The 20,819-nt window shown below is 43.0% G+C and overlaps 1 protein-coding gene across 11 annotated transcripts in view; it reads right to left on the reverse strand.

Annotated features, from left to right (window-relative positions):
• MIS18A (MIS18 kinetochore protein A) overlaps nt 1-17,338 on the reverse strand; it is a 61,630-nt gene extending 44,292 nt beyond the window's left edge. The window contains exons 1-8 of one of the 11 annotated variants that reach the window (XR_014073496.1): nt 16,992-17,338; nt 14,159-14,225; nt 11,103-11,225; nt 8,171-8,390; nt 7,611-7,707; nt 6,784-7,061; nt 3,080-3,228; nt 699-1,118 (exon numbers count right to left, since the gene is read on the reverse strand). Coding sequence is in view for 2 of the 11 variants with exons in the window: in XM_081558282.1 (XP_081414408.1) it covers nt 6,981-7,061; nt 7,611-7,707; nt 11,103-11,225; nt 14,159-14,225; nt 16,992-17,331 (708 nt within the window). In the remaining 9 variants the exon portion in view is untranslated. Of the gene's footprint in view, nt 1-698; nt 3,229-6,013; nt 7,062-7,378; nt 7,506-7,610; nt 7,708-8,170; nt 8,391-10,308; nt 10,420-11,102; nt 11,226-14,158; nt 14,226-16,991 lie in introns of those variants that run through there. The other 10 variants (XR_014073497.1, XR_014073490.1, XR_014073492.1 and 7 more) reach the window with 10 other exon arrangements.
• Between the last annotated feature and the right edge of the window lie 3,481 nt (nt 17,339-20,819).

Below are 20,819 nucleotides of genomic sequence, written 5' to 3' on the forward strand. Positions count from 1 at the left end.
CTTTACTGAAATATTTTACAGCAAATACCTCATGGCATCCCCCTGCCTCTTTCATCATGCATCGCTGAGAAAAGATGGACAATTGAAAAGAGAACTTTAAAGGGGAGGACAATTTTAAATTATTGGAAGCCTTAGGGGTTTTAGACAGTGACACCTTGTTGAAATTCCTCGGTGGCCTTCAAAAAATGGATTCAGTCATGCCCAGAGTGGAAGACCACAGCAGGTGGAGTGGATACAGTTTCAGGGACGACTGTCACCAAGAAGAGACCTAAGCATGCTTGCAGGGCGAGACTCAGGAATCCAGAGGGTGAACAAAGGCTGATGATGTGGGAAAATAGCTACGTGATGCAGCAGCATTCATTCATTCCATTGACGTGTTAAATAGGCATTTACCATGTCTGCATTCCTGCAGTACAAGGCGAAAGACGGATAAAACTGTTGCCCTCATGGAGATAACACTCTAATGGAGAGACAGACATTAAACACACAAGGGTAAAATACATTCATTGTGGTAAGTGCAGTATAGTAGAATCAATGGCACATGGGGAGGTGGTTGCGAGAGAGACTCAAAATTACCTGGAGAGGTGAGAGGTTGAAACAGGCCAGCCAGCAGCTCTTGGCTGAGGAGGGAAGAGGCTGGGAGACACGGCAGCCAGAGGATCTCAAAGCAGAGTTGAAGAACGGGAAGGGAACTCATGTCAAGGAGGCTCAATCAGCTTTAATTATAGAAAGAAAAAAAATGGGGGTGGGGAGCTCATGACTTTTTAAAAATGTATTTATTTGGCTGCACTTAGCAGCATGTCAGATCTAGTTCCCCGGCCAGGGATCAACACTGTGTCCCCTGCATTGGAAGTGCAGAGTCCTAATCACTGGGCCACCAGGCAAGTCCTGAGAAGCTCATGACTTCTCAACATCTCTGGACACGAGGACTTTTAGTACCACAGCTTCCTTTCACGTATTTTTCTGCTAAGAAGCAAGGAAGCACCACCCCCCCAACCCCAACAAACGCACTCAGTGTGGAGAGGAGGCAGCAGTGCACAGAAAACCCTGGCTCCATTCACCAGCTGAGCAGGACTTCAGGCAGTCCATTTAACTTCTGTGAGTCTCAGTTTCTGCATCTATAAAATGGGAAGAAGGATTTCCATGAGAGGTTTCGTGAGGATGGAGTGAGACAAGCTAGGCGGACCTCCGAGCAGAGCAAATGGTTACACAGTAAATGATTCCTCGATGCTAAAAGCAAAAGGGTACCCAGCCCTGGCGAGGCTGATGTGACCGTCAAAAGTAGCTATCTGTCCCCTTCAGGGAATACCGTTTGATGGCTTCGTAAGATTTCTCTTCAAAATTATAACACTCTTGCATTTGCTTTGGAAAATGTTATTCAAACACACATCTTGTAGTTGTTCAGTCTCTCAGCCGTGTCTGACTCTGCGACGCCATGAACCATAGCCCACCAGGCTCCTCTATCCATGGGATTCTCCAGGCAAGAATACTGGAGTGGGTTGCCATGCCCTTCTCCAGGGGATCTTCCTGACCCAGGGATCAAACCCTCATCTCCTGCACTGGCAGGTGGGTTCTTTACTGCTGAGCCACCAGGGAAGCCCATTTATTTTTCCGCAATTTCTATGATTCTCAAGTCTTCAAAATTACAAGCTTGCAGTTCCCAAGAGAGACAGGAAGGTGACAGCGTTAAAAAGAGAACTAAATTATCCTCAAGTCTTCCAAGTCAGCTCCTGGATTCTCATTTCGCTCCTTTGATTTATTCTGATTTCCTTTCAGCTTACATGAGTTATAAGGTTGAAAGGACCCTTGAGAGATTCCTTTGTCCATCTCTCTGCCATAAAATTAAATAGAGGATCTAGAAACCATGGTAGTAATTGTTTAGGGGAAAAAGTTATAGAGTTAATTTAATTCTGTCAAGCTCACAGAGGTCAGTAGGAGCTAACTCTGAATGAAATGGGGCCAGTTCTCTTCGAAATCACATTTGGGCCAATGAAACTCCAGACTCCAGTACATCACTTCCTCAGATCCCCTCACTTCACGCTCTCTTCCTCCCAGATTATTATAACAAGATTTTAGACAAATGTAAACACTCCAAAGAGACTACAGTTATGCAGCCTGGCCTTGACTGCACTTGGACCATCATGAAGAGAGGTCTGGATAATAAAACATCCTATAGACGGAACTTAGCTCTCACTAAACAAAATTAACCATCGGTATCCAGAACACGTCTGAGTTAAAGAGTAAATGTTGTCCCTCAGTTCAAAAGTGATTGCAGATGAACCTTCTCTGCTTGTTCACAGGCAAGCAGCTGTCCAGTTACTTAATTCAGGAAGAACAAAAAAAGATGTGTAACAGTCACTATTTATATGAAATGTTAAGTTGCTTAAGGTATTTTGCTTTTTCCTCAGAAGAGGTGAAGACCTTGACAGTCCAATCACTAAGGTCCAAAAGATAGTGTTCCATTTGATATTTATTAGATGAAAAGATCTTAGGACTTGGTCTTTTGAGTGTTGAATACAGAAGTCAATTTCTCTTCTCAAACTTTAAGTCAAACAGTAGAGAGGGAGGTTCAAAATATACAGTAATATTCTGGGAAAGTAGCTCTCTGGAAGTAATCCTGCCTTTTAGCAATTGCAGATTTCTCTGGTATAAATACTCCTACATCCATGCTAAGTCACTTCAGAATTGTCTGAGTCTTTGTGATTCCCCTGGACTGTGGCCTGCCAGGCTCCTCTTTCCGTGGGCTTCTCCAGGCAAGAATACTGGAGTGGGTGGCCATTTCCTTCTCCAGGGGATCTTCCCCACCCAGGGATCGAACCCACATCTCTAGTATCGCTTCCATTGGCAGGAGGGTTCTTTACAACTAGCGCTACCTGGGTGCATGGAATCAAAACCAGCTGGGGGCCTGCATTTATCTGGGTTTGCTGTCTACACCATCAATGCCCTGCTTTCCTCTGGCAGTGCAGACCTGCGTCAAGAAGATGAGAAAGTCAGGATCTTGGAGGGAAAGTCCCCATCACGGTGTGTGTTTTGATTTCATTGTTAATTCTCAAAGGCTAAATTTTAGGGATCTTCTCACATTTGGTCCTGCTCATTCCCCGTACTTGGAATGTTCCTCTTGCTTGCGTCTGTGCTCCTAATCCTGGACAATTTGAAGTTATCAAGGATTAAACAGCCAGTTCACAAATTCCGGAAATTTTAACCATTGGCTGTCTGCTCCTGTGCACCCTGCAGTTAGACAAAGAGACGGCTGGTTGAAGACTTCTTTCATGCCTTCTATCTAACAAGTAAACTAAGTTGTTAAGCCACTTAAAAAGTATGAATTATTTCATACCAAAGGATCACATTTAAACAAGCTTTAAAATAGAAGCTTCATCCTAGGCAGTCATTAAAAATCGGGTTAACAAAAGAACATTTAATGATGCAGAAATGTTTATGAAATATTTTTAGTAAAAACAGTATGTCCAGAACAATTCTAAATTTGTATATAAAATGACAACAGGAATATAACCCCAAAAAGTAGTTGCGAGACTGTGCGTGTTTTATTTTGTTCTTTGTGCTATGTTTTACTTTTCAAATTTTCTACAGTGTTCATGTATTTGTAATTAGAGAATGAACTTAGTCCAGTGTCACTGTATTTATTTTAAATATGGTGTTTCAGGTGTTTTTTTTTTTTGAGTTAGTTGCTCAGTTGTGTCTAACTCTTTGCAATCCCATGGACTGTAGCCCGCCAGGCTCCTCTGTCTGTGGAATTCTCCAGGCAAGAATACTAGAGTGGGTAGACATTCTCTTCTCCAGGGGATCTTCCCGACCCAGGGATCAAACTCGGATCTCCTGCATTGCAGGCAGATTCTTTGACTCTGAGCCACCAGGACATCCAAACAATTCGACTAGAAGTCAGACTGATGGGAAGACTGAATCAGATCAAATTAAACAAGGCTACACCTTTGTCATTTATTTTTGTGATGCTTTACTGTTTTTAAAGTACCATTATAAGCACTAGTTTATCTGTGATGCAAGAAAAGCAGGTTATCATAGCTCATTCTACAGGTAAGAAAACAGAGGCTCAAAATGGGTTAAAGATTTGCCCAAGGTCACATGGCTAATAGAGCAGTTGAAGAGGGGGACTCTAGCCGGGGGTTGACTACCCCCGAGATTCCCTCAAAAGCTCATCATGTTGCTCATCATGGCCCCTCTCAAGTAGTTCCTACTGAACACCTAGACCCAACTCTGCAAGGAGGCACTCTCATTTTGCCCATTTTTAATGCCCCAAGCATGACTAGAATCACCCAGGTAGGACATACTCTATCCAGACATCGATCCCACACAAGCAATACCCATCGCAGCCTCATAAGCTTGGAAACTTACAAATATAACAGGAGAGCTTGCTGAGAACAGCAGAACCCACACTCTGGGATGAAAACCATGTACAATGCTCTATACACGTGCATTTACAACAATCTGTTGTAAATAGGTCTTGATACTAGTAATAGGTCCTGATACTAGTTTCTAGAAGTTCTCCCTAAAGAACTGGGGAGCACCCTTTCATGGGGACTGGCTAAAGAAACAAATTCTGGTCAGATCCTATCTGAAGCCTCTTTGTTGGGGTCCTGTGCAATTCAGGCTAGAACGTCTGTTTCTTGCTCCAGGATCCTCACTCCTGCTCATGGGCAGGGGTAACCAGAAATAATAGCACACAGTTACAAGGAGTAATCTGAGTGTCGATTTTAGTATGTGGGCAAGTCAGACAACAAACAGCACACCGATGAGCCATCAGGCAAAGCCTGAAAAGGCACTCAGCCTGAAAAGGCACTCAGCCTGAAGTCACTAGGCTTCAGGGAAACGGGTGGTTTCAGCAGAGGATGACCCAAAGTGTGAGGACAGGCCCTCTCCTCCAAAGTGCCACAGGACAGCCTGTTCTACATGGACCCTTCGAGTAGGCAGCGTGGGAGTCTCAGAGCTCTCTTCCCCACGGTGATAGTAAGCCCACCCTTTCAGTGACATCACAGAGGCCAAAGACACGGACTGTGCCTTACATGGAGACATGACTGTTTCCTGGGATTTGCTTTCAGATGCTTCAACAAAGACTGTGTGATAAATGTGTGTGAGCTCTCCACCCGCATGGTTTAAGTTGACTTCGTCTGAAGGACCCTCACTGGAAATAAACCTCCAAGGGCGGAGAATGTACAGGGAAATGCTAATTAAAGGCCCATACTGGGAGTAGCCACAAAGTCACTTGGGCTGTTTATTTCCTGAACCACAAGAGAGGCTTGGTTAGCACTGTTGGATATTAGAAATTACTTTGCATTGGTGAAATGAGTCGTTTTCAAGATGTATGGATTGGCTAGAAATTATAGCCCAGGATGAACAAGGTAAAAGAATTAAGGAGCCAAACTGGAATGGCCTCTTTGGAATGGCCCTGAAAGTGACTGGAGAAGTCTGTCACCCGTGCGACTAGAAAGTGAGCTGAATCTCTCGGTTAAAATAACTCTCCCATCTGTTCTAAACGAACTTTCAGGCAAACACCACCGAAACACCTACAATGACAGACCCCAGGGACCTCGTCAAGCTTACTGAGGCAGGGTGACTGTTGCCAGCAGGTGTTGAGAAGAGACCTGGACAGCTCACTAACTTCAAATGATTAGAGGCTGTGGACGATCTCTAAAAAAGAATCTAGTAATTGTGAATGATCAATGATCAAGTCAATTTGACTTAGGAACTTTTGCCACGACAACTTGAGGTATTCTCGGAAACAATTAGGGAGGTTCTGAGCAGAAACTGAGTTAAGTTATTCAAACATGCTGAGTACTAATGTTGAGTTAAGTTACTCAGACATGCTGAGTACTAATGTTAGGTGGCCTCATTTATACTCAAAAACAGAGTGGGGGCTAGAGAAATTTGGGGTTACCTTTAGAGTCCTGAGCAGGACCCTCCATACTGCCATGACCAGTAAATATGTGGAATTTATGACACCAGGATTTCTGAGCTCACTTAAATAACTGTTTCATAAAAATCAATTGTAAAGCACTTTGCTTTAATCTTTATTTTCCTTCTCAGTATAAAAATAACAAGTGCTTATTAGAAGTCTTACATTACGAAAACTGAAAATTCTCCCAGAATCCCATCCTCAGGAATAATTACTACCCTCTTTGGTAAATATGCTGCCAGATTTGGGGGCATATGGTAGTAAATAAGGGCTTCCCTGATGGCTCAGTGGGTAAAGAATCCCCCTGCAGTACAGGAGACACAGGTTCAATTCCTGGGTTGGGAAGATCCCCTGGAGAAGGAAATAGCAACTGACTCCAGTATTCTTGCCTGGAAGATCCCTTGGACAGAGGACCCTGGTGGGTTACAGTTCATGGGGTCACAAAGAGTCTGACACGACTGAGCAACTAAGCAAGCACAAAGTAGTAAATAAACAGGACCAAACGGAATCCAACCACCAGTAAAATACATGCTAATCTACTCCTGTGCAAGGTTTCAGAGTTTTGACAAATAATTCAACTGACCAGTTTCTCCAGAAAGCTGTATTCATTAGTTTTCAAAGAAGATTCAACCACAGAGTAGATGGAAAAACCTCTAAGATTTTCTAAGCACTCAATATTAAACAGTGCTCAAACTATTAAAAGTGAAATATAGTTAAAAAATAGAAAATAAAAAATAATGAATTTGGTACAGAGGAAAAAACCATTCAAAAAATTATAGCAGTTTGTTATCAAAACAACAACTCTTAAATTCCAGCAATTATGATGACTTTAAAACCGGAGTTTAGGAAACCATCACCTCTTTACCATCAAACACAGCCAGAAAAGTTCTACTGTTCTTCTCATGTGACCAGCTGATCAGGACAAGAGGATACAATGTACGTGACCGTTCCCAATTCTTTCAGTTCTAAGTGAAGTAAATTATAACAAGAATTGCTACATATGAAAGAACTCTCCATCAGCAGAGGACTGCAGAATGTCGGCCTTGGAAGCAATTCAGCTTTTACAACTGGTAAAGGACAGTTTGGATTCAACCTCCCAAAGCTTTGTTTGCAAGGCTTTCAAAACATCTTCCATCTATCGAATGGAAAAAAGAATAGAAAAAAATACATATAATTAAAATCATACATGATTAAATATGACTAAAATTCTGATCATTAATATCATGCCTGCTATACATATCTGTGTTTATTTAATGGAATTCTGTTTAAATAAGACATAAGCCTATTAACAGTAGTTCTCAATCTCTGATCCATAGCTTTTACATTTATTCACCACTATCTTGCCTGTGACAGGATGTTAACATTCAAAAACAAGGCTGTTTTTACCATGAAAATCAAATGAAATATTGATTTAAAGATATATTTCTATTTTAATAGTTTTAAAATACATACTGCTTTGATTTAGCAGGAGTGTCTTTACAATTTTTTCCATAAGTTTTGACTTAATTTGTAGTTTGGCTCCCAGTAAATCAACTTTACTACCAACTGAAATAAAATACACACTGTCTCACCACGAACGCTAGGATCAAAGAGAGACACAATCAAGAATAATTCATGGAGCAGCACTTGGCCACTCACTGGAAGTCGTTTATACAAAGACACAAACAGTGCACAACAAAATTACCTGCTTTAGAGATTTTTCTATTTCAACTCTACTTTCAAGATTAAAAAGCTCTTTGTCTTCTGACACAATTTGCTTTTCAGACGACCCTAAAACATAACTGAAGTACAGTATAGTACAAAGTTAAAATATGAGAAGGGAGTAAATATAAAGTTTATATTGATAACATGAAAACTCAAAGTATATTGAAGTATATATTAGTACCGAGTAAACACATAAAACAATTACTTTTGTTAATAGCAACCTACATAGGAGGCTGAACTACATGAAATCATGTTTTTCTCCATAACAGCTTTGTCCAAGAACTCCACATATTTCTCAATGATATAAATATTTCGTTATTGGGAATAAAACCAGCTCTTTAGTAAGCTGGGTGGTAAAACAGTAACATTTATGTTCAAAATTCTGTTTTGAAGTTTCATAAGACCCTGAAGTAGCCACTGTTTTACACAACTTTTCAAGAACATGTGCATTTTCAAGTTTTAACTTTTAGTATGCAATTTGTAGAGTTAATTGTTGATTACCTAGATTTTGGCAACTTCAACAGTTATTCTATAACTCACGTTTTGCTCCGCTCTCTGAGGTGATGACATGCTACAATTTGAAAATACAACTGGCCTAGCAATGGAAAAAAACAAGCCCAGCTTTAGCAACCAAATCAATCTAAACAGTAGAGAAGGTGCTGTTATTTCTCCAAAAACAAAAACAAAAACAAAAAACCTTCACTTGTTTGCATTTCTTTAGAAGTCTTTCATCACGTGTAACAACTTCAGTACATCATTTCTGTTAAATATAAACAGTCTTCTGTTAGAAACCCAAGATTAATGGATTAAATTTCTAAAAAATGCCGAAGGAAAAATTACAGAAGGCAGTTAATATCTTGTTTAGAAAAGAAAAATGAGATGGGGAAAATTAAATGGCACGGATTAATTTATAATGCTGTAAATAAACATTACGGAGGGCATCCATTTCTAAAACACACCTGGTCCCCTGCCATTTAAATTCTGCCCTATGACGTAACTTTTCCTTAAATTCAACTGTTGGGGAAAGAACAGCTTCGATACTAGGAGCCAATCTTCCACATATTTTCTTTTATACAGATATGGATCGCATTTAAAGTTCCGTACCAACCATACTGCTTTAAGATTTCATGTAGTTTACACTTGTAATTTTCCCCACATAATTTTCACAAATCTTGGTAAAATTCCCATGGAAATTAAGGGAGCAGTTGTTTGGGCATGCGTCTTCTATTTATCTGTATGACCTGTATGCAGGTCAGGAAGCAACAGCTAAAACTGGACATGGAACAACAGACTGGTTCCAAATAGGACAAGGAGTACATCAACGCTGTATATTGTCACCCTGCTTATTTAACTTATATGCAGAGTACATCATGAGAAACGCTGGGCTGGATGAAGCACAAGCTGGAATCAAGATTGCTGGGAGAAATATCAATAACCTCAGACATGCAGATGACACTACCCTTATGGCAGAAAGTGAAGAAGAACTAAAGAGCCTCTTGATGAAAGTGAAAGAGGAGAGTGAAAAAGTTGGCTTAAAGCTCAACATTCAGAAAACTAAGATCATGGCATCCGGTCCCATCACTTCATGGCAGATAGATGGGGAAACAGTGGAAACAGTGGCTGACTTTATTTTTCTGGGCTCCAAAATCACTGCAGATGGTGACTGCAGCCATGAAATTAAAAGATGCTTACTCCTTGGAAAGAAAGTTATGACCAACCTTGACAGCATATTAAAAAGCAGAGACATTACTTTGCCAACAAAGGTCCATCTAGTCAAGGCTATGGTTTTTCCAGTGGTCATATATGGATGTGAGAGTTGGACTATGAAGAAAGCTGAGCGCCGAAGAATTGATGCTTTTGAACTGTGGTGTTGGAGAAGACTCTTGACAGTCCCTTGGACTGTAAGGAGATCCAACCAGTTCATCCTAAAGGAGATCAGTCCTGGGTGTTCATTGGAAGGACTGATGTTGAAGCTGAAACTCCAATACTTTGGCCACCTGATGTGAAGAGCTGACTCACTGGAAAAGACCTTGATGCTGGGAAAGATCAAGGGCAGGAGGAGAAGGGGATGACAGAGGATGAGATGGCTGGATGGCATTGCTGCCTCGATGGACATGGGTTTGGGTGGACTCAGGGAGTTGGTGATGGACAGGGAGGCCTGGCGTGCTGCGGTTCACGGGGTCTCAAAGAGTCGGACATGACTGAGCGACTGAACTGAACTTCTATTTACATATTAAAACCAAAACAGATCTGATCTCTCTCCAGGCGGGCCTGCATGCTTCACATCAATGAGCAGGACTTGCTACATTATTCTCTTGTGTTAAAGGCTGTAAAAAGTTTGCAGATTTCATAATTTTGATCTAAACTTGTCTAGTTTCAAAGACAGTGGTAAAACTATAGCAATCAAAAAATAATCAAATGAAAAATTATAATAAAAAGAATACTATTGTAAATTTTTTTAAAGAGAAAACCTAAGAAATCCAACAGAGTGACAAAACACTTCAAGTAATGAAGGTGTAGGCACTTTCTTCTCTTCTTAAATTGTTCTTCTTTCTTGACTTTTAAGATTTCCTAGGCATCTCTAAGAAAACCTCTCTAACTGGTAGCTCTGTGGTTAAGAACCCACCCACCAATGCCGGAGACACAGGTTCAATCCCTGGGTCAGGAAGATCCCCCAGAGAAGGAAATGGCAACCAACTCCAGTATTCCTGCCTGGAAAATCCCATGGACAGAAGAGCCTGGCAGGCTACAGTCCATAGGGTAACAAAGATTCGGACACAACTGAGCTCCTAAACAACAACAAGAGAGTTGTTGAGAGTTACATCTTTTCCAGGATAAGTGAAAAGACATTGGGGTCAATTAATTTTGTTTCCAATTTTTAAAACATTAATGAACTAAAGGGTCATTAAGATATATGTCATCAGACCCTAATTCACCTTGTCTCTAAACACCTTACAGAAGTGTTGAAAAATGAAGGTACTTCCTTGCATCTCTCAAAACAGCAGACAGTTATTTACAATCCTCTAAGAAATAGTTGGACTTTGCATTTCTACTTTTCCAGAACACCAAAGGGACTTCTTTCCTGACCATTTCTGAAATTCCTATTTCTTCAAGTTATTCTAGTAGACTAAAAATTAGAGGGAAAAATAAAATGGACAAAATATATTGATACACACAATTGCTTTAAAAAAATCCTATTAAACTAAATTTAATTAAGAACAATAAAAAATATTTACTCTGCAAAATATTCTCACAGTGCTTTCTTCTACAGTTTAGCATGACGGACTTTTCCAATAGCAAATAAACCAGGTCCAAACAACAAAAAAAATCACCTGCTTTAGGGTCAGAAATTATTATTTAAAAACATATTTTAACCAAACAATGTTTAGTTTCCAAGTTTTCATACCAATTTGTCTACAAATAACTTTCTGAGAATTCAGTTATGAGCTATTCATTTATGCCTCAAACTTACCTTTCAATGGCTTCAACACTGAGGCAGAACAAGTCCCTCTTGTAGTCTAGATCCTTGGGTGTGCACCTGTACAGGTAGCCGAGGTTGAGCGAACATCCTGTGCAGTACAAAGTCTCCAGGATGCTGCAACAAAAAACATCACCCTTTAGTAACTGGTTACCACAAAAATCCCATTGTTGAGATCCGTAAACACCTAAACATTTAAGTTGCTAAAGTATGTTATCCTGACCCTACTAGGTCACATGTATAAAAAGGAAAAAAAAAGATAGTAAGTTGCTTATATCAGAAATGTAGACAACTCATCTCCAGGTCACATTGCCTTCAGTACCTAGTGACAGAGGGCATGTACAAAAGGGACAAAGAAGAGAGTATGCTGTATTTCCTTGGTGATACAATGGATAAGAATCCATCTGCCAATGCAGGGGACAAGGGTTCAATCCCTGGCCCAGGACGATGCCACATGCATTGGAGCAACTAAGCCTGTGCACCACAACTACTGAAGCCCGAGCTCCTAGAGCCCATGCTCCACAACAAGGCACCGCAATGAGAAGCTTGAACACGGCCAACTCGAGAGCAGTCCCTGCTCGCCACAACTAGTGAAAACCCGTGCACGGCAATGAAGATGGAGCAAAGACAAAAATAAATGAAAATTTACAAAAACAAAAAAGAGAGTATACTAAGAAGATGGTGTTTTTCTAGAAAGTAAACGCCTCAATCTGGTATTAAAAATTAACTAAAATTTTGAAATAAGGCAAAAAGATTATATATGTTCTTTAGATGTCACATTGTCCACCAAGGATCATTAACGCTCTGGGGCAGGGATAGGCAAATTTTTTTCTGTGATGAGTCAGAGAATAAATAGTTCAGGCTTGCAAGCCATGTGGAGTCTACTGCAACTACTTGTCTCTACCACTGTAGCATGGAAGCCACCACAGATAATACATAAGTGAATGAACACTGTGTTCCAATAAAAATGTATTCACAAAAACAGGTGTTTGGCCATGAGTCATAGTTTAGCATAAAGGATGGGGTTCAGGTGATACAAGCGAACAGAACTCAGCAACACCGGTTCAGAGCAAGAGTCTATTCCCTTTTCAGTTCTCTAGAAATCTTGATTATGAAGAAAAGTCTCAGCCTGGTGCTAGAAGGTCTTTAATGTGTATCTCACAGTTGCTTTTAACTATAAGAGGACAAACCTCAGGCTCAGAACCAGCCAGCCAGTGGTATCTCAGCTAGAATTTAATAACATTTGTTTCCACTGTAATTATCATCACAGTTACTTTCGAGTAACAGCAATTGATACATTCATGGCAGTCACATGGATTCCTTTTAAAATAAACTTAAATAAAAACTCAGTCAGTGTAATGAAAAATATCAAGTACATGATAGCAAAGCTGTAAGCTGACATCAGAATGACTGGAACTGGCAAGTAGAGGACACGCTGCAGGAAGCAAAGGGGTAGCAAAGCACCATCATTACCTCCTGCTGATGTCCTACATCCATGGTGAGGCTGTAAACCTCCCCAGGCCTCATTTTCTTCATCAATAAAGTGAGAAATGATCCAAGGCTGGGTTTTCCAAATTGTTATCACCAGCATGCCAGCAGTACAATTTCTGTTACATTCGCATGCCACCTGTTGTATTATGACTTTAAATTCTCCTTAAAGAGAGTAATTTCTTAAATGAAAATATACTTTACTTGAATAGGACACTCTAACATTATTAAAAATGAAAAACCAATGTTTTAAAATTAAAAAAAATTGAGACTTCCCTGGTGGTCCAGTGGCTGAGACGCTGAGCTCCCCAATGCAAGGGGCCCAGGTTTGATCCCTAGGGATCAGGGAACTGATCCCATGTGCCACAACTAAGAGTCTGCACGCTGAAGAGTCCACAACTAATGATCAAAGGTCCCGAGTGCCGCCATGAAGACCCCGGAGGGCCAAATGGATAAACATTAAAACAAATAAAAAATAATAAAACTTTAATACATAATTATTAACTTCTGTTGAATTGCTTGTGTACCACTTATTCATATGCATCGGTAAGACAACTTTCAGGCAACAAAAGTTCTACAAAGCAAAGTTTCCCATTCAGTTTGCTGAGCATGCAGATTGCAGCAGACGGGTGGCAGACAGAGCAGGATACTGACTCCTTCAACACTTGGAGAGAGAAAACAGGGCCTGGGACAGCTGAAGCCTCTGTGCCGCCGTATATGCAGCCTTGTCTGTTTACCTGAATGGGCCACACATGTCTGTATGTGCCATATTAGCATTTTCCATGGGTGCTACGGCATGAAAAGTGGGGAGCATTTATCTAAAGCATTCTTTGGCTCAGAGATTCCATGATATACTTTCTTTTACTGTTTTTATTTTCAATGTCCTTCAGGACCAAGCCAAACACCCAAAATGGAAGTGTCGGAACGGGCCTTGAGAAGTTTAGAAACACTTCCATCTTAAATCTAAACGCGCCCACTTTCACTCAGGAAACCGCTTGCCAATGCAGGAGATGTAAGAGATGTGGGTTCGATCCCTGGGTCAGGAAGATCCCCTGGAGGAGGACACAGTAACCCACACCAGTATTCTTGCCTGGAGAATCCCATGGATAGAGGAGCCTGGCAGGCTACAGTCCATAGGGTTGTAAAGAGTCAGACATGACTGAAGTGACTAAGCATGCACAATGGCTGATTTGATATTGATTAGCATGAAAAAGGGCTTCCCTGGTGGCTCAGACTGTAAAGAATCCACCTGAAATGCGGGAGACCTTGATTCGATCCCTGGGTTGGGAAGATCCTCTGAAGGAGGGCATGGCAACCCACTCCAGTACTGCTGCCTGGAGAATCAGGGGAGAATCATGGTCCATTCTGTCCATCAGAATGGACAGGGGAGCCTGGAGGGCTATTGTCCATGGGGTTGCAAAGAGTCAGACACAACTGAGCAACTAACCACACACACAAACCACGAAAAAAGTTTTATCCCAAATTTCACTGCTGACGATTTTAAAGATTTTTATTTGGAAAAATAAAAACATACATACTCATATAGCTATAGCTTTACTCACCAACCATTTTCATTTTTACGTTTGGATAGTATCTGCTCCTCATTCACAGAAACATTACAGGTAACACCTGGAAAGAAGGAACAACAATGTATTAATGTGGTTTGATATAATACACATGCAGGTATTTAGAGAACTTCTAATTCAACTTTTAGAACTCAGAAAGCCAGAAAAAAAATAAATGCCCAAAAGTCACTCTCACACACACACACAGTGGTTTAAAACTAAGTGTACAGGGTCTTGTGGAAAAACATAGCAGAATAAGAGTTATTTCCTTCCCTTCCCAGAAAACACTGAAATTAACAAAATGAATAAAATTAGGAATAAAAAATTCAATTGATGGTAAAACTTTGAACAATCAGGGAAGAAAAATTCAACTGATGGTGAAACTTGGAACAATCAGAACCTCAAATCACAGACTATCAAGAATACCTGCCAAAGACAGTAAAACAGGGATTAACCCAAAGAAGACGGTAAAAGTCTGTGTATACATCTCAAGTCTCAAACACAGAGCTCATTTCCCTATAAGTAGCAGACAGGATCCACAGGAACCCAGCCCCAAATCTTTTAGACCATAACTTGAACAGGGGTCACAGCTGAGCCCTAGAAGCAACAGCAAACACTCCCAGAGCATCCAAATTCAGGACGCACTAAAGGTGGAGGAACATGAAGAAAGGACATCAGAACAGACTCTTGAGTTCGCCTCTACAGTCTACCTTACCTCAGTCAACTCCACTCCCATCTACCCACCACTCAGATCAGAAATCAGTGTCACCCTGCATTCATCCTCTCCTTACCCTGCTCCCTACAGATACTCCTCTGATAAGTCCTGTCCATTCTACCTCATGACCCTCACTCCAGCCCCACACCACTGCCACCTCCTCTCCCTGAGCAGCTGTACTGGCTCCTGACTGACCTCCCCACTTCTATGCTTATTCTTCCCTTCAGTGCATCCTCCAAAGAAAAACCTGAGTCATATCACTCTCCAGCTTAAACATCACATTCACTAGAATAGACTCTCGTTTCAATAGTAGAATAAAGATTAAGATTCTCAATTATAACAGCCTACAAAGGCCCTCGTACTGTAGCAAAGTCTCAACCCAAATACATACATGCGGTTCTAAAGCGGCAACCCTGGGAAAAAACCTAGACCTCTGTCAACAGGGGCAGACTGGATGAACGGCATCTCCATTAACAATGTCACTTAAGTGCCACTTACTATTTCTTCTGAGCACAGGACACACACTAACTCACTTAGTCCCCCTAATTACCGCATGTAAGTATTATCCTCCAGTCTACAGAGGAGAAAGTTGAAGCACAGAGAGGCTATGTAGCTTGTCCCAAGACCCAGCTAGTAAGTGGCAGAACAGGATTCAAACCCATGCAGTTGAGGGCCATCACCTACACTGCCTCTCAGCAGGGGTACAAGAGGCAGCTGCTAAAACTGTGAATCATGCCTATATGCACTAATATGGAAAAATACTCAGAATATAGGTGTAGAATAAAAAGTAAGGATGCTTAACAGCATAAACATTATCCCAAGGGTGTTTTTGAAAATGTATATGTTTAGGGAATTCCAAAGAGTGTGCGTTTAAACATGCTCATATATGCATAGAGAACATCTGGAAGTATGAATGAGAATAAAGCATGTTGAACTCTGGGGCCTTGACAGTGTCAGGATCGGGGGATAAGATTTGGGGACAGGTTCTTTTTACTTTTACACCCTTCTGCATTGTTTGATTTTAATAGGTGTGAAGGATTAATCTCAATGAATTACTGTGGGAAATGTATGTTCTTAGGCTTATGTTTAACAACCGAAAAGGATTCAGCAATTATTGTTAAATGCATCCTTAAGGAAAACAGACTTCTAAAAGTTTCAGGTAACAGGTGGACACTGCTCTCCTTTCTTCCCAATACATCCCAGGAAGGAAAACTTTCCACAAATGTCAATAAATCGGTGGTGAACTTCTGCCATTAAAAATATTTACAGAATTCAAATAGAGCACAAATTTAATCTTGAAAACCACAAGTCCAAAAAGAGCAGTCATTTTTACATTAACTCAGAAAACTTACTAATTCAGAAACCTTACTCAGTGGTAACTCAGTGAACCATTTCCCTAAATAAATACTATGAAAACAACAAAACAAAGAAACGATGGGAAAACATACAGGTAACTGGTAGAATCAGTATTAAAAGCTACAACTCTGACCTTCACCCTTTTACCACCACCCTCCTTCCTCTCCAATTTTGTGAGGGTTGTTAGTGCTTTTATTGCACGTCTCCTTCAATTTTTATAATAGCATTATGATCCGTCAACTCTGAAGTTGTAACACTTCAGACTAAAGGCGTCCGCTGATACAACTATTAGGATCTGAGAAATCAATCCTGACATCCCCTGCAGGAAGCAGGCTCCTGAAAAGCTTAATTTCCTAAATAAACAATTAACAATATTACCTCCCGATTAATAGAGCCCACTAATTTCTATGAGGAACAACACAGAGTAGCTACACCTTAAACGCTTACAACCTGGTTGGTTGACTTTTTTTTTTTTCCCCCTAAGTCATGCTCACGACGTTGTTGATTCATCCATCGCTCTTCTGGGGTGGGGGACCCCAGAAAAGGACTTCCACGCGTAAGCCCAAGATGCAGGGATGACTCTCCTCCTGCCCCTTTTCTGGAACAGCTCAGCCTCTCAGATTTTTCTGCTTTTAAAGACCCTGAGTTGCTCCAAAACATCCCCGCCTCTTCCGGGGCCGCCCAGGCGCCGCAAACCAGGGAAGAAGGCAACCCTTAGTCCTACGTCCCACCCCCCACCCCGCCCCAGCCCGAACTGACAGCGCAGCAAGATGCAGTTGGTGTCTTCCTGGCTCGCCACCCAGCTCAGCGAGTCTCCCAGCGGCCGCCGGCAGCGCGAGCACAGAAACACCAGCGGCCTGTCCTCCTCTGCCGGCTCCGCAGCCTCCTCGCGCCGCGTCCTTTCAGGGCAGGCCACCGACGCATCTCCGCTCACGGAGCTCCACATGCTCGCCCACTTCTGCAGCAGCTGGTGGCGGCTCGAGTCTTCCGAGAGCCGCTTGCCTAACAGCGAGGAGTCGCCCCACTTGCCCTTGTAGCCACACGTACAGCTAGTAGAGGAGCAGCCTTCACAACAATCCAGGGAACAAGCGCCCGCCATTAGCTACAAATCGCCCGCGCCGCGGAGCATCACGGGAGGAAAAAAAACCCCTGCGCGTGCGCGGGGCGGAGCGAGCCGGTGGAGTACCAGAGGGGCGGGGCCTGAGGGAGGCGGGGCCTGAGGGAGGCGGGGCCTGAGGGAGGCGGGGCCTGAGGGAGGCGGGGCCTGAGGGAGGCGGGGCCTGAGGGAGGCGGGGCCTGAGGGAGGCGGGGCCTGAGGGAGGCGGGGCCTGAGGGAGGCGGGGCCTGAGGGAGGCGGGGCCTGAGGGAGGCGGGGCCTGAGGGAGGCGGGGTTGGCGAGCCGCCTGATAGCGCGCATGCTCGCAGTGGAGGTAGGGACCAGCTGTGGTGTCCAGGCAGCTGGCTACGTTTCCACCTTCAAGAAAGGCTGTAAAAGATCTGCTCGCTGGACTACCTGGGGAGGAGAGTTCAGCCTCTTACAAAGGAGGGCAGGCGCGTCTGAGAAAGCTATACCCACCAAACTAAATTACAAACCCCTTAGAGTGACCTTCTCCTGCCACCTCCAATCTTTCCCAGCATCAGGGTCTTTTCAAATGAGTCAGCTCTTCGCATCAGGTGGCCAAAGGATTGGAGTTTCAGCTTCAACATCAGTCCTTCCAATGAATATTCAGGACTGATTTCCTTTAGGATGGACTGGTTGGATCTTCTTGCTGTCCAAGGGACTCTCAAGAGTCTTCTCCAACACCACAGTTCAAAAGCATCAATTCTTCAGCGCTTCCCCTTCGGAGAAGGAGACAATAGAGGATCAGATGGCTGGATGGCATCACCGACTCAACGGATGTGAGTTTGAGTAAACTGCGGGAGCTGGTGGTGGACAGGGAGGCCTGGCGTGCTGCAGTCCACGCGGTCACAAAGAGTTGGACATGACTGAGCGTCTGAACTGAACTGAACTAGAGCGACTTTGGCAATGGTTGCTGAAGAGACTATGCCGCCCATACACCACCCAAAGATAGGGGAGCTGGGGTACAGCCCTCCTTTCTAAGTCCTCCTCCCTTCCTGAGACGCTACAACCCTTCGCATTTAGCGTGCGTAAGAGTCACCTGAAAGAAAGTGAAAGCGTTAGTCACTCAGTCGTGGTCACTGTTTGCGACTCCATGGACTGTAGCCCAGCAGGCTCCTCTCTCCAGGGAATTCTCCAGGCAAGGATACTGGAGTGGGTAGCCATTCCCTTCTCCAGGGGATCTTCCTGACACACGGATCCAACCCAAGCCTCCTGCATTGCAGGCAGATTCTTTACCATCTGAGCCAAGAGTCACCTGGGAGCTGGTTAAAACACAGATTTTTGAGTCCCACATCTACTGAAAAAAGAGCACAACTTAAAAGTTGAGAATATGTTTTATTTGATGAACTTGCTGAGGACTTAAGCCCAAGAGGCAGCATCTCAGATAGTTGTGAGGGACTGTACTGAAGAGGTAAGGAAGGAGCCAGGGTATCTAGGAGATTTTGGAGGAAAACAAAACAGGTAGTTGGAACATCAACTGTTAAGTAAAGAAAACCATGGCTGCACAGGTGGCTCTAGTGGTAAAGAACCCACCTGCCAATGCAGGAGGTGTAAGAGACACGGGTTCAACCCCTGGGTGGGGAAGATCCCTGGAGGAGGGCATGGCAACCCACTCCAGTATTCTTGCCTAGAGAATCCCATGAACAGAGGAGCCTGGCAGCCTACAGCCCATAAGATGGCAAAGAGTCTGACACGACTGAAGCGATTCAGCTCACATGCAGACATCTCAAGTTAATGAATTTAGTGCTTTTTCAGTGGGCTCATTGAAATCAGGGAGGCCGTTGATGGCTTGATGGTCAAAACATCCTTTGTTTCCTGATACTGGCAGGCAACGTTCTTCATTCACCCAATCTTCACAGATTCTCAATAGGTGAGGATGGGCCAGAGAATTTGCTTAACAAGCTCCTGGGTGATGCAGATGCTGTCAGTAGAGACACCTCCCCTTTGCAGGGGTTTAGTTTGTCTGCCTAATTTCCTGGAAGTGGAGAAAGCAGGGGTGGCTGGGGAAGCACCCCAATGCGTGTTTCTTTGGTGCACTGTTACTGTTGTTACCAAGACTCTAGAAAGGGCCCAAGATCACTCAGGCTAGCACTGCAAGGACAGGCTGGAGAGACGGTGTGGGCAGCAGTGGTGTGGGCACCATGCTGAAAACCCTGGAAGTGCCTCTGCTGTCTGGATCTGGGAGCCCATGCACGAGCAAGCCTCCCTTCTGGGTGGTTAGCCTTCCTCAGCTGCCCCAGGAAGCCGGCCTCTGACCTTAAAGCACCACAGATTAGGACGGGAAAGCCTGGTGGGGAATGGACCTGCATCATGGGCCACCTTGCAGCACGTCTGGGAAGAAAGGTACCCCCAAGGCCCTGGTCTGCTCTTAGAACTCTTCGGGTGTGCCCTAAGTCACTGCCCACTTTGCATGGTCAGATAAACTATTTACCAAAAAAATTGACTTCCAATTTTATTGCCTCTAGGCAATAGCAGTAAGGCAAAAGCTTTGGAGTCAAAAGCCTTGAGCTGACCTACCCTTCCTGGAAGTATGACTGTGTTGGAAACTGGAAGGTTACTTGCCTTCCCTGAGTCTAATTCTTCATGGATTAAGTGAGTTGGGTTGTTATGGGGATCATTATATAATATGCATGAAAATATGTTAGCAGACTGTGCCCATGTTCATTAGCCTCCAAATAAAAGAAAATGCTTCAAATATTTTAGGTTTTTATTTCACCCATTGAATGAATTGCCTTCCCTCCTCTGCTTCTTTTGTGGAGGCAGGCCTGACTTCCCAGGACTGCTGTTTTCAAGCTCATTATCTCTGGTACAAGTAAGTGGGTAGTAACCTTGGTGTTCAAAGGCTATCTCTTTGATTCAGACTTTAAGTTCCTATTCAGTTCAGTTCAGTTCAGTTCAATCACTCAGTTGTGTCCGACTCTTTGAGACCTCATGGACTGTAACATGCCAGGCTTCCATGTCCATCACCAACTCCCAGTTTACTCAGACTCATGTCCATTGAGTCGGTGATGCCATCCAACCATCTCATCCTCTGTCATCCCCTTCTCTTCCCGCCTTCAATCTTTCCTAGCATCGGGGTCTTTTCCAATGAGTCAGTTCTTTGCTTCAGGTGGCCAAAGTATTGGAGTTTCAGCTTCAGCATCAGTCCTTCCAATGAATATTCAGAACTGATTTCCTCTAGAATGGACTGGTTTGACCTCCTTACAGTTCAAAGGACTCTAAAGAGTCTTCTCCAACACCATAGTTCAAAAGCATCAATTCTTCAGCACTCAGCTTTCTTTGTGGTCCAACTCTCACATTCATACATGACTACTGGAAAAACCATAGCTTTGACTAGATGGACCTTTATTGGCAAAGTATTATCTCTGCTTTTTAATGTGCTGTCTAGGTTTGTCATAGCTTTTCTTCCAAGGGGCAAGTGTCTTTTAATTTCATGACTGCAGTTCCTATTAGCAACACTAAATACT

The sequence above is a fragment of the Giraffa tippelskirchi genome, chromosome 2 (assembly GCF_054371585.1).
Source record: "Giraffa tippelskirchi isolate mGirTip1 chromosome 2, T2T-mGirTip1v1.2.pri, whole genome shotgun sequence".
Lineage (NCBI taxonomy): Eukaryota > Metazoa > Chordata > Mammalia > Artiodactyla > Giraffidae > Giraffa > Giraffa tippelskirchi.